This window comes from Akebia trifoliata, chromosome 1 (assembly GCF_017979445.1).
Source record: "Akebia trifoliata isolate Shusen 1 chromosome 1, ASM1797944v1, whole genome shotgun sequence".
NCBI classification, from domain to species: Eukaryota; Viridiplantae; Streptophyta; class Magnoliopsida; order Ranunculales; family Lardizabalaceae; genus Akebia; species Akebia trifoliata.
The window spans coordinates 31,288,860-31,303,619 of NC_141375.1; the positions used below are offsets into that span (position 1 = coordinate 31,288,860).

Genomic DNA, 14,760 nt, shown 5'->3' on the forward strand with positions numbered 1-14,760 from the left:
AGTTCTAATTGTTAAATCAATATGTGCTTTGGTGATGGATCTGTGCCATACTTATTGCACGGTGTTGATATGAGGGTAATTGGGGAGTACGGTGCTTTATTTTATTTTGATTAACGGTTGTGATTAATTTCTCAGTGGGTCATTTGGTTTGTCAAGTTGGAGATGTTTTAATTGGAGGCGGTTCAAGGGACATATGTAAAAACAATGATTTTTCAAAATATGGGTTAGTGGTTTTGGATTGAGTTGATTTTTTGCGAGGATGATCACTATGATGAGAAGATTATCTTCACAAAAAATCAATTCAATTTGAAACTTCTAAATCCATCAAAAGTGATTTATAAATTATTGACAAAAATTAATAAAAAATTGATAGTCCACATTCTAAATCACTTTTAATGAGGTTAGAAGTTTCAGATTGGATTGATTTTTTTTTTTTTTCGGATGATCTTTCCATTATAAAAATCATCCTTACAAAAAATAGTTCAATCCAAAATTTCTAACCTATATTTTGAAAATTTATTAATATTACATTATTTTTACATATGCCCCTTGATCCTGACCCGTTTTAGTTAAGTAACCTAGTTCCACGTCTCTCATTTTATTTTTATATTTCAGAAATGGAGCCTTGTTTTTATTTTTATTTTAATCCATGAATGTTGGCCCTCTCTTTAGTGGGCCTATTCTAAAGCAAACATCAGTTATGGTGGCCCATGCATTGCCTACCAAGAGAGAAGATACAAGTATTGTGGCTGTATAATTACCTTTTGAAAGGTGGATTAGTACGAGGCCTCCACGTGGCCGTTAAAAACAAGAGAAAATCAAATCAGGAAAAACTTGCGTTGTATCATTAAAATCAACAAACCCACTCAAGCGGATGAGTGGCATGGTTGTGAAGTCCACATGTTAACTTAGCGGAGTCCTTAAAAGAATTCAAATTGAGTGACATATGGTAGAATCCAAAGCATTCGACTGAACAAGATCATGTGGTTACCTTGTTGAGGAGAAATCAAGGATTACAATTTATGTAACATATTAAAACTTATTTCTGATTCATTCTGCAATTCATAATTCTTCTGGATTTCTGACTAATTTGATTGTTGAAAGGTCTTGATACTAGGAAAACCTCTTAGATATGAGATTTTTCGTAGGAATTAAGAGAAAGATTTTATTGAGAGTCGAGTTTGGGCGTGAGGCAAATCTAGGTGCTGGATCATGAGCATGAATAGATAGATGTACATCCTCCTCATAAAAAAATCTCAAAATTTGATCCATGAATTGTCTCATCATTGTTCAAAACTTCGTAGTGCTATAAACATTGTGTAAATTCTTGTAATTGTCTCTTGAGTGTTGTGGAGCCTAATAGTACTGGTTAACGAGAAGGTACTATAAATCAAGTCATGCCTTTACGTTGGTTGGGTTCGACAGTGAGCTCACTAGGAGTTCGGGGACGAAGCCTTGAAAGAAAATTTTCAAGGGTATTTTTGAAATTTCACTAATATTACGTAAAACCCTAGTTAGGTTTCCTGGGGTATTTATATTTCTTTTTGGTGAAAGGGTGCAATCTGTAACTGCGAGTTTTTCTTCATAGTGGAATCTTTGTGATCCGTGGACATACTTCAATCTAGAGGGAATCACATAAAATCTTTGTGTGATTGCATCTTGTGTTTGCTTTTTTCGATTTGTTTTCTTGTTTCGATTGCGCTTGTTTTCTTAATATTGAGGTTGTCCATTACCACATATATTAGGTTTCTTTCTCGAGCTGAAACTTCTTCAATGTTAGGACCACGTTGTCTTAAACCTCACCAGTCATCTCAGAACCAAGGCTTTGATACTAATTAGATGTCAGAAACAGAGGGACAAAGAATTGAGGAAAGAACAATGAGTACAAAACAAGGGTAGACATGGATACAATTCACCACTGTCGGATAAGAATTGAGGAAGGCACATAATTCAGAGTTAAAGAAATGAAGAACTTGTTCTGCAAAAGTCTTAAAGCTCAAAATTCATTCAACCACTTTCCAACTAAAGTTCTTATTTGTCGGAATCCATCGTTGGATAAGAACTGAAGAAGACACATAATTAACCTAGAATTAAAGAAAATTCATTCAATCACCTTCCAATTACAAAGTTATAGACTTAAATAGATACATGGTACTAAAAGCAATTACAATTCCAATACAATTCTTGAGGACCAAGTAACCTAGTAAGTAAACTTAATAGACACTAATCAAGACTTAAACTTTAAGAAACTACAGAAATTAACTTTCAATAAAATGTGTTGGACTGAAAATTAAAAGGTAGTAAAATGTTGATTTGTGCGGATTCCACAGTCACCCAAACACCATCTAGCAAAATGGTCATAACTTTATCTGGGGAAGTCCAAATGAAACATTGTTTGAAGAGCTTTCCAACCATATATGGCTTGTTGTATTTAATACAGAAAATAACTCGGAAATTAACTGTAAAGTCACCCTAGAATCATACAGGTACACCCACATGGATCTGGGTCTGGTGTGCACTCAAGTTCCTCCATCTGTGAACTTGATTGATGTGGAGAAGGCAAAGGTCTTTTTGGCTGCTGCTTGGATTGCTTTAGTTTCCATGAGTAAAGCAGCAACTATGGGTAGGATAGAGCTGGATATATACGTACCTTGACAGGGTCAATGGGTGATCAAGAAGGCCCATGTCCCAGTTTGGTGGTCTCCATTTCATTTTTGGAGAAGTGGCCACCTAACACCTCCCCCCTCCTTTAGCTAAGTTAATACTCTAGGCCCAATTGTATCTTTATCTCGAGGAAAGCCCTTTCTTGGCTTTTCATTGTCAAGTTCTTAAAGGTGACTGTTCTTTTTTTTTTTTTTTAAATCTTTCTATTAGAAAAAAAATGGAATTTACCATATTCTGACATCGTTCCTTGTTAAAGTGTAAATAATATTTGGCTAATCCTTCATCTTACAATATTTAATTAAATGCAATTAAAAAGGCCTCTAACTCTTGAATTGACTGCATATCACCTCCAGAAAGGGTTTAATCCTTTAAACCCTACAATGTGTATAAGGGAGTTGGTGGTTAGTAATTAGTAGGTGAATACGGGTTTTGAACACTAGTTGTGTTTCAACCGTAAGAGGGTTTGTTTTCAATGTTTTGGATTAGTTCAGAATGTTTCACCTGTGACCATTTTGGTTTTTCTTCTTAATTAGTATCTGACATCCATTGACCATTCTTACTAATGTTGCATTGGTTGAAAGTTCCTACTAATCTTCCTTTCTGTGACTAGACTAATTAGGAGCTTCATGAGATATTCATATTCATTTTCATTGGTAATTCCAAATAGCTAGCCTTGATAATTAACTTGATTCATAATTAATTACTTGGCTTTATGGAAGAAAATTGGAATGTAGTTGTGTAGTAAACTAGTCACCCATTTCATTTTGCATTTCTTTCTTCACTTATTTTCTGGTCAATTACATCTATTTAAAATAACTTAAGCAAGGCCATTACCTAAGCATTAATTAGTTTCAATTCACTTCAGATTCTTTTCCAATGCCATTATGCAATTTGGTATCTTGTTTCGAAATATTTTCAGTTTTCATTCAATTAAATACAAAAAAATGGAAATAATTTACAAATGGCTAGAATGGCCACCTACATCAGTATTTTATTTTGTATACTTATTTTTCTCTTACTAAGGATTTCTTTTACATAAAAATAGCTAAAATGAGCTTTGACAGATAGGGGTGTCAATTGAGCTCGCTGTCCGCCTTCCAAAACAAGGGTTAGGCGGCCTTCATATTGAGCCCGCAAGGGTAGGGACAACCCTTCCAATCCGAGTTTCCAGCCCACTATTATATATTTTAGAAACATTCATAAAATATTAGTTAGATAAATATTTTTCTAATAAAAGTAAAATATGTTGTATAATTAGAATTTAGCTTTCATCTTTTACTACAATTATATGCTAATAAGATACTAATTGAAAATTCAACAGGATAATCATCAAATACAAAAAAAAACATTATTGTAAAAATAAAATAAAAAATGCTTTTTTTCCACTAAAAAAATTGAATTCTAGGCATTCTTATTTGGCCCAAATCCGGCCCAAATCAAGTCTGTTAGTGCTGGGACACCTTAGGCCCGATAGGGGGCTGATTTAGGGAGAGCCCTCCTTTTTAAAAGTTGGGTTAGGGCTCAATGAAGCCCGGACCGAAGACGCCTATTGACAGATTCCTTATATTATTTAGGAAAGGATTCAGTATGTGGCAGAAAAGAAATTATTTGTTTGATGGGGCTTTGAGCTGTGTTTAAGAGCAATCATATGTTATGTGCAGCAGGGTAGGTGGTGGGGTGGGTGTTGACCATTCTCATCACATAAGGCAGGCTTGGATGGATGTACAGCAACTCTCCTCCTCTACACATGCAAATATATACATAGAATTGCTTTATCTTTTTTCCTCTTCCTATCCAAACATGGAATTGGCAGGTAGGGGGGTGATCTCTGGATCCGTCACGTTCACGGACGGGCGGAGCCAGGACTTTCTTTTAGAGGAAGCATAATATACATTATATATTAAGGTTGAAGAATTTGAAGATGATTGATTTTGTGGATAAAATTCAAGGAATTTTTTTTCTTTTTGTTAGAGATTGAAAAAAGAGCATTTATTTCGTTTCTCATAAATCAATGAGAGAAGATCCAAATCAAGGGTAGTGAATGTCACCAATTTTTAAAAAATGGTGTATTCAAATATTAATCAATTTAATAGTACGGTGTCTAAATCACCCAAAACAATTGAGAGGTAAGAGGGAAACAAAGAAGTTCAAAGTGGATCTATCAGCAGTTTAAAAACACAACTGGGGTGGCTCAAATATTTACTAAAACATAGGGGAAGGGGTAAAAAAATTTAAGGGTTAAGGGATGTGGGGGCAAAATGATGAAAGAGAGCACATTATAATATGAGTGTATCACAAAATCATCAAAGTTTAGAGGGTTTTTACCTCACCAAAAAATACTTGAGTGATACTTGAGTGGGGGGCAATAGCCTCTGCTCACCCCTTCTTAATTAGCAAATTTTTTTAGTTTGGAAATTATTTTTGCTCATAGGATCCTAGATAGACTAATCACACGAGCCCACATGTATTAAAGGCATTCCCAATTTACAAAACAATCCAAGTTTAGACTTTATGTTTCACACATCAGAGATCCCAATCTTTCTTACTTGAGCAAGTTGCACATTAAAGGACCGTCAATATTATTTAATTTTTTTTTTCCAAAATAATGTTGTGTATGTGAACACCTTGGTAAAGCTCATTTAATAATTTAATCAAACACTTATTGGATATTTAACCAAACATTTTGTATGTCACACCTTCTAAGACCTTGTTAGATAATAACAATCCAACTAATAGTAGTAAATGAAAAGAAGGTAAACAACCATACAAAGAAAGAGAAAAATACAATGCCCACAACACAAGATTTTATGTGATTTGCTTGAAGGTTACATCTACGGATGTATGAGTTTTAGAACTCGATTTCACTATGAAGAAAACGGGACAAATTGATAAATGAAGTCATCTCTTTCAATGAGCTTTACCTTCTTCTAGATCTCAATATTTCCAAACTTCTCAACCTCTCCTGTCTTGGGTTTCTTTCTTTCTCTAATCTCTTTTCTTGAAAAAATTTAGTCTTCAAATTAGACTTATGATAAAAGAAAACAAAATCCCTTTTAGAAGCACAACATGAGTGGGCTACTTATATAAATTACAAGTCTAACACAAAAATATATATATACTTGGACTGAATCTAATTATTTTCGAGGCACACTTCAACAAATGATAGATACAAATTGCATTTTTTTTAATCAATGCATTATTCATTTTAATTGAAGTGGATTTTTTTTTTCTTCATATTCTATAAACAATAAATACTTTTTCTGTTTCAATTTCAATAAGATATATATATTTTTAATTATTGAAAATATTTTAATTCTGAAGATGACAATTTATTTAGGAATTAAAATGTGACATTATATAATTTTTCAATTTTGAGCATATGTTTCGATAAATCACCCTATAATTTATTTGGACATGAGAAAATGTACCAGATGGTCTTGCATACTTCAAACAATATATATGATTAGTGCCATGTGATAAGGTCAAACTTGATTAATAAGAATGAAGAAGTTTAAAGCCACACAACACATCACACTATCAAAAGGGAAGAAATTGCTTTAGGGGAAGATAACACGTGTATATGCCTTTAGTTTCTTGGGTTTTTTTTCATGTTTCCCTGCTTACCCACTAAGTAACCATGAAACATACACACTCTTGACCACTTTTCACATTAAATTGAACTTTATTACTTTCCTGATTTATTCAATTCTTTTCCTTTTCAGTATTAATTTAGTTTTTCCATCTTTTTTCTTACTTATAATTGGTAGGGTGATGTCATATGTTGCATTTGATTGAGATATATCCTCACTAAAAACATACGAAATGTCTTAAAAGTCACATAAATTAATTATCACAGTTAATTGTCACCATTTCTAAGCATGAACGAAATATTTATTTGTCACAAAATTAATATTAGAATGACTATTATTGCTTCAAAGTAGGTATGTTGTAGGTGCGAACTCATATTTACTTTTTTGGAAGATTAACTGGGTTAAGGCCAGACCCAAACCAATTACAATCTTAAGAACCGCGAACCACTACGATCATTTTCAAAAATCGACAAAAGCTCAATAGGAAAAGAATTACAATTCAGCACATGACAGCTAATAACGGGTTGCAATGACGCAAGATAGTTAACAGTCTTGTTAATTTCTCTGTACAAGTGAAAGAAAATTACTTCATGAAAGATTAAAATTAATCTTGAGATAATCAAATAGATATACACGTGGAAGAAAATCACTTCGAACCTTTTCTTTTATTATATAGTAGTAGATGTCCATGCCTACCCGAACTCATATTTACGATGTCTCAATATCACAAAGCTCTGGTCACCATCACAACATCACCAATTAATAAAGCTCAATACTATGGTCATTATCATAGTTCAAAAACTCAATGACTCACTTCAAAATTTTATTGAATCAACTCAACTCGATTGAATTTTGTCATAACTTGATATACAAATCCGAAAAGAGTCAAATCACAGAGTTGATATGAAAATTTATTAAGTTGACTACAAAATCATGGAACCAGACTGGAAACTAGGTTGAATTATGTATTATTATTAATATATAAAAGTCAGCAAATGGTCCCACCAACCACTAGGATAAAATGATCTGAGAAAAGAGTCACAAATACAAAAATACAATAATTATGTATAATTTGTTAATGGTTACTTCTTAAATAATTGATTGTTGGTCCTGGTCAAAGTGGTCATGATTCACAGAACATATGTCAATTAAGCTGTTGTCATCATTGTCACGGCCTTTATAATATTTGACCAATAACATAATTTATTGTTTTTTTATATTCAAGGTAGGTACGATGACCTAATCATATCCTCCATGTTTAAGTGACTATTTGAGATGCCCATATGCTCCCAACCAACAGCAAGCACATCTAATTAAATATTGATCCTATTATAGATTAACATAAAATGACCTAAATGCTCTGATCTTCAACCCTTAATCAAAAATCTTTATTTTGATAGGAGGTTAGAACTTAAAATCAAACCATCAAGATAAAACACATATCCCCAATTGGATTTCATGCTTTGTCGAGTTGATTTTCACTGCCCATGATTTCCAACTCATTTTTAAAATGATTTATTTTAAAATACTTTTATATTATTTCACTAAATTGTTTTTTTTTTATTGTGACTTTTTATTTATGTGCTTTCCAAGTTAGATTATTTACTCAAGATGCTTATAAATTATAATATCCCAATTATACCTTAGCTACAATAGTTTGATTCATTTCAACCGTCAACAAAACTAACTTGTGAAACAATATTAAACCCCCCTCCCCTACATCCATCACTCAATATAGATAAATCATAACCTTACATATATATAACCCTAATAACTAAATAAAAAACTCAAATTAAACACACCAAGGAAGATTTGGGAGAGTATTACATGATGGTGCATGTAGTTGGATTTTCTTCGACAACAAAGAAATCACAACCACTCACATTACCCCTATTACCACCACATCCACCACAACTATTACCACCACAAACACTCATATTACCCCTATTACCACCGCAACCACAATAACATTGTGATCTTCCGTAAGCATCATAACATGGTGGGGGTTTACCATAACCAGGATGATACCATGGTCCCCAACCAGAGTGACCCTCATAACATGGCCTACAACAAAACCCATATGGCACTGGGTATCCTGTAATAGGTACTGCTACAACAATATTTTGTTCAGTTTGCTTCTTTCTTGTTGAGTCCGGGTCAACTACCTCATCATCCTTCTTTGAAGAATTTTTTTCATCAATCTTGTCGGCTTTTTTTTGAGATTGAGTCTTTTTGTCCTTCTCGGCTTCTTTCTTGATCTCAATATTTGTTATAACATCACCAGCTTTGCACTTCAACTTCTTTGAAAACTTGATGGGATCGAATGGACCGCAGATCGTCACCGTGTTATTCTTTTCATCGTATATCTGCCCTTTTATTTCTGTTTTTCTCAAAAAATATATATATAACTGTTAGATATTATTATTAGAGAGAAAAAAAAATAGAAGTAAGAGAGAGAACTCACTACAGTGGAATCTACATAGAATTTTCCTGATCTTGTTATAGCATTTATAGCAATTAAGATCAACGTTCAACACCAATGTCGAAATCTGTAATAAAATTGATCAAAATTACATTATTTACATAACCCAAATTGTATTAAAGATATAAATGAGAAAGAAAATAAAAAATTAATTTCTAGAACAAAAACATAAATAGAAAAAGATGGATTTGAAGAATAGAGAGAGGTTTTAAGACCTTTTCTGCCATTGTTGGAAGTGATCGGGGTATGAACACCAAGTACCCCACAAAGAGAAATTATTAATAGAGAAACCGAAGAGAGAGAGGTTTTAAGACCTTTTCTGCCATTGTTGGAAGTGATCGGGGTATGAACACCAAGTACCCACAAAGAAAAATTATTAATAGAGAAACCGAAGAGAGAGAGATATAACAAAGCTCTTCATAATAATTTGCAAGTGGAACTTACATGTGGAAAGACAGTAAGGACGTACACCTTATCAGCCAAACAGACGAAGACACCTGTCATATTAATTGAATTTTATGTCATCAAGAGTCATGACCATGACGTGTTCCGCCTTTAATAGCTCCAATTGTTAAATCAGCATGTGCTTTGTTGATGAATCTGGAACAAGTGATTTATACGTGTCGCATTTACATAGAAAAAGAAGGAAGGAGTAGGAATTTCCATACACACACGAAGCTTCTTATCATAACTTATACTGTGTTTATCTATTTGATTTTTTTAGGCTATGGCATCATTTGAAATCGTACGAAAGTGATCTTTCCTAGAAAACGTCACATCTATATATGTCTTTTGTAACACTTGTTCCAAAGATGACCTTATAACATCAAATTGTCAATAGAGATTTTCAGAGGGTATTTCTGTAATTTTACAGTAATTTGAATTATTATTATTATTATTATTTTAAAACCTTATGGGCCCAAATACGAATATCATGAGGTTACCATATCAATTATTATAACCATTTGACCCATTCTTCAATTTGAATTTCACTTAAAAAATAAATCCAAAATTTTCTCAGCACAAAATCATTGGATGTGATGATAATTCCACTACTTAACGTCGCACATAAGAATAATGGAGATTTTGCCCAACATGTAACCATGATCTAAAATATGAAAAATATACCAATTAATATATATATTGAGATGGATACAAAATATTGAATATTTTAAAATTTTATTGGATATGTATCAAAATGTATTGACTATGTATTAGAATGTAATGATTTGTATAAAAAGTTTCAATTGACGTCTTATCAATTTTTTCATTAGTCAAAATATTTAATTGATATAATAGAGATGGAAAATTTGATTATTGAAATTGAATTAATCTTACCAGTGGAGTGTAATCGTACGTTCTATGGTAGTACATGGACAGCATCAAAATATCATCACCAAGAGAAGTTTAAGGAGAGTTAATTATTTCTTGAATGTTTGGAGTTTGGACCACCATGTACACTCACACACAAAAGATAGAAAGGTTTTTTCCATGGGTAATTTGGTAAATGAGGAAAGGGTGTTGTAGTCATCTTAGCAAAATTTAAAAAAGGAGAGTTGTTATTGTCCCATCAATTTTATCATTGTCTCACTAATTAATGAAATTACATAAGCCACACCAATAAAAAGGAATCCGCACACCATTTATTGAAAAAACAAATGTACACACCATTTTTTGTATTACACATCAATGCTGTAGAACAATAAAATTAAAAATAAAAATGTGAGATGAAATGAAACTCTGTAGAAGTATTTGCCAAGATGATGAAGTGAAAATTTCCCAAGTGACTCATCAATTTATTTTTAACTAATAGTGCAATGAAATCATTGAAGGCTATGAGAAACAGTACAATCAAATAGAGATTCCTTAGCATCCATTCTTCTCTTACACAATTCATCAAACACCTTTGATGTCTTACTAAATCAACAAATATTCAAACACCTTTAAATCTCTAGTGGTAGTGATTGGAGCGAAAATTCGAAATGAGAAATAAAATTTGCGTAAGTTGTTATAGCAAAAGAAAAATCCTTTTACCTATAAGTAACTTAGGCGGTGTTTGTTTGCGCTATTTTTCAGCGCTTATTGCTGAAAAAAATTAAATTCAGCACTTTTGTCAAAATAGTACGTTTGTTTACTCGAGCTTATTGCTGAAAATAAGTGAAAAAAATTCAGTACTATTTTGATGCTAAAAAAAAGTGCTGAAGCGGTAAGCACTTCTCTTTTTTCAATACGGACAAGTATGCCCTTTATTTTTTTGAGCATGGACAAGGATGCCCTTATTCTTAAAAGGATATTACCTCTTATATCCCATGGATAAGTATATAAACACCCCACAAATTAATAAACCCACACCATAGTTAAATTATTTTGTCTTACATGGGTTAAAAGTTTTGGAATGAGTTGCTTTTTGATGAGGATGATCTCTACAATGAGGAGATCATCCTCACAAAAAATCAGCACATCTTGAAACTTCTAACCCTATCAAAACAAGTTCAAGAACCGTAAATTATCCATTTTATTTTTTTTTGAAAACTATTTTTAACGAGTTAGAAGTTTACAAATAGGTTGATTTTTGGTGAGGATGACCTCTAGACCATATAAACCATCCTCACTAAAACTTTGTTCATTCCAAAAACTTTAATCCATATAAAACAAAATAAAAAATGGCTATAGTGTGGATTGCCCTTATTAATTCATAGGGTGCTTTTATAATTACACATCCTTCATTTCCATCGAAAATTATTCATCGAAAATTAAGTTCTTTTTAAAGTTAATTTCAAATTTTGGTTACTTGTATGACATTATTATTTTTAATTTGAAATTTGTGGGCTTTTATAAATATAAATTATTATTTATAAATTGAAGATTTGAGTATTATTTATTATTTAAAAATAAATTGTATTTTAATTTTATAAAAAATAATATATTTTATTGTGTTTGATAATAAATAAGCATTTGAAACATACAAACAATGTATAATATGATTGTAAGGGTAACAAAGACAATTTATCAGTTTTAGCAATGTGTAACAAACATGATTCAGCATCTAAACAAACAACTTTTTCAGCACTTGAATTCAGCGCTTATAAGTTTCAGCGCTTAGTGCTATTCAGCACTTATTTTTTTCAGTTTAACAAACAACACCTTAGTCCCCAAATCGCAATAGTGAAAACACACACACACACACACACATAGATAGATAGATATATACTAGACAGAGAGGACGCCTTAGTTTGGGAAACTAGGGCCAGAGAAGCCACGCCTCCTCGATGAGGAAGAAGGATCAGTACGATTTTGGAAAAGGTACTTAGATCCCTCACGAAATTCTCCAAATCTTTGATTTTGGTAAGTAGATCTCTGATCTTGACTTTATAGACTTGAGTTTCTCCAAATCCCCGAACTTGATAAGAAACTTCGGATTTTTTAAAAGAAAAATCCAAGCTTTCATGGTGAAGATGAGAGAGAGTGCCTAGTTCCAACTTTGTTCTTCTCTTGGAAGAGGGATGAGAGATGAGAAGAAAGACATAAACATAAAAACTAAACATTTTTTTGAATTTACTCGTCACACCCTATATTGTTTATTGAAGATTTTAAATTGGTTTGGCAATAATAACTCCTAATAAAAAATAAAAAAAAATAAAAAAGAGACGTGGGACTAATCTTCCTAAAGGTTGTCTTTTATTGTCCGTACTTTTACTTTTTGACCAAAGAGGTCAGGAAGTCCATCTTTAAAAAATTGAGGTATTCTTAATAAACGTGAAATGATTTACTACTTATGACGTTTTCACTCGGTCAATACTCGACTGACATGGCACCAACATAAAATCATAGGTGTATTTTCTCGGGATACACAATTATAAATGTATTAGATAAATATTATATGAAATTAAGCGAGATCATTTAAGACTCTAATTAAATATTCTGAAGAATTCTCAAGTTTTCGGCCTGGTAAAATAATTAACATATTATTCAAACAAAATTACATTTTACAATATAACATTATAAATTTTTATTTTTATTTTTTTACTTTTAAGTTGGCCAAATTTGTTAAAGGCCTAGTCTCCTACGAATATATTGCAATTACAATCATTTTATTTTTAAAGATTGTTAACAAGAAAATTTGGGAAAAAATTGAGTATTAGATGTACGTAACATTTTTTTTTCTTGTAACTCTCTATAGCACTTTTTCAAATGTCGAGAGGATTGCATGTTACAAAAAATATTACCAAGGCCATCAATACTTGTGCCTTAGGTCGGATTTAAAAATTAAAATTAAAATTAAAATAAAATAAAAAGACAAGAAGAAGAATAAAAAAGACTTCTTATAGGCCAGATCAAGGGCATTGAAGATCAACAACCATTGAACTCTCAATTTTAAACGATTGGATTTATTTTGCTTGTAGAAGTAGTGCCATCTCAATCGTTGCGAACTGCAATAGTAAAAAGAAAAAAAAAATGCTACAGAGGATTTGCCCCCAAAAAAGATGGATGTGCACATAATGTATCAAATATGCATCACATAAATATCAACTAGGCTCCTTATCCCCGTTCATGTGTTATGACTAAGTGAAAATCACTCAAGATGTAAAATGCCTACAAGATAAGGAAAGCACTAAATTCATGGGGAACTGGACTTGGTAGAGAAAACGTTGCTTACAAACTAGTCATTCTATTAAGTGCTAGAGCACTCTACATTGACACATAATAACAGAAAAAATTAAGTAATGAGCAGGATATTTTTGTTTTTCTTTCATTCATGCCAAACCCAGTATGGACTCCTAAAGGATTGAGGTAAGGGGTTTCTTTCTCCGTTTGTACTACACGTTTTTAAATCCGGGTCATGACATGATGGGATCTTGACTCTCAACCTCATTTATACTTTATAATCATGTAACATGATAATGCTGAAGTAACATTAACATGTACACCGATTCAACATTCTATTGTGGTGGTGTGAGTGAAAAGCATCTATGGTTATGTGTGCACCACTACATAACAATGTCATAATCAATGTATGTTTCAATGTTACACCCACACGACTCTATGTAATATCATGTATGTCTTTACTCTCTTAAAGAGAGAAGGCGGAGTAAACTAGTAAGTGTTTATTGACCCTAAAATTTGAAAGACTAAAAATACCCCCACTTTTAAATATATTATGAGAGATTTACCTGATGGGGTGGATATAACTGTTTCATTTTTATTACAAAAACTCTCTTGAAACTTTTTCAACTCCAAGGGAATCTTTTGAAATTTTTTAACTATCAAACCTTACTTTATCAAGTTTGTTACCCATCAGACCTTGAAGTGGGATCCATATCCTAAAATTCAAACCGATGCATTAATTTGTTACTCAATATACCTTGGAAAGGATCCTAATTAACAACATCAATTTGTGATGTCTAAAATCTTGATTTGATGCCATAGAGTTATAAAGGACAAAATTCTAAGAATTTGGAAAAAAAATCAAAAAACAAAAGTTTTCACAGTTGAATTTTAATTTTAAATTTTTGAGTTCATTAGCGACACTATGAATCAAGCTCAAAAAAATAATAATAAATTCTTTTTAATTTGATTCTTTTCATGAAATCGAGAAGTCTGTGCATTAGATTGCTAATTTGATAATCCATGTGTGCCCAACGACCCTTAGTAAGATTTGAAATCTTACAAAGCACTTTGTGCTAGCCTGATTGATAAAGTAAAGGTTTGTTCCATAACAAACTTGATAAAGTAAGCTGAGTTTTGTAAAAAATTGCAGTAGGTAGTCTGCCTGGTAAATCTCTCGTATAATATTACCCCCTAATTTCCAATGCTCTTTTTTTTATTCCCTCTCTATGCAACATTAATCTAAAGGCCATCAACTCTTCTTCGTACAATAGCGATTTTGTTGGGTTTTATGATTTGATCTAAATTGAACATGTTAGGATTTCCCTCAGTTAGACCACAATCCATCCAACCTGAGCAAGTTCACTTTAAAGGACAATCAATCTTTTTTCGTTTTTGTTTTTGTTTTTATTCAAACAA

General features: G+C 32.1%; 1 protein-coding gene and 1 long non-coding RNA gene across 3 annotated transcripts in view; both read right to left on the minus strand.

Moving 5' to 3' along the window:
• The window catches only part of LOC147411731 (uncharacterized), a 52,435-nt gene extending 40,145 nt beyond the window's left edge, over positions 1 to 12,290 (minus strand). The window contains exon 1 of the long non-coding RNA XR_015180894.1: positions 11,948 to 12,290. This is a non-coding gene — a long non-coding RNA (uncharacterized LOC147411731). The remainder of the gene's footprint in view (positions 1 to 11,947) is intronic.
• On the minus strand, positions 7,898 to 9,619 carry LOC147411737 (uncharacterized). 2 transcript variants are annotated; one of them, XM_086451729.1, is made up of 3 exons: positions 9,051 to 9,619; positions 8,719 to 8,803; positions 7,898 to 8,634 (listed from the first exon to the last, which is right to left on the minus strand). In XM_086451729.1, exons 1-3 carry the CDS (start codon positions 9,060 to 9,062, stop codon positions 8,078 to 8,080), a joined length of 654 nt encoding a protein of 217 aa, XP_086307855.1. In that variant the 5' UTR covers positions 9,063 to 9,619; the 3' UTR covers positions 7,898 to 8,077. The 2 variants fall into 2 exon arrangements, with proteins under 2 accessions (XP_086307855.1, XP_086307848.1); XM_086451722.1 differs by having other exon boundaries at positions 8,952 to 9,617.
• Positions 12,291 to 14,760: the final 2,470 nt, after the last annotated feature.

What these genes read in the sequence shown, in the direction of transcription:
- LOC147411737 (XM_086451729.1), bottom strand. An exon ending in TCTATGTAGATTCCACTGTA is followed by an intron (nt 8,635 to 8,718) that starts GTGAGTTCTCTC and finishes TGAGAAAAACAG; the next exon opens with AAATAAAAGGGCAGATATAC.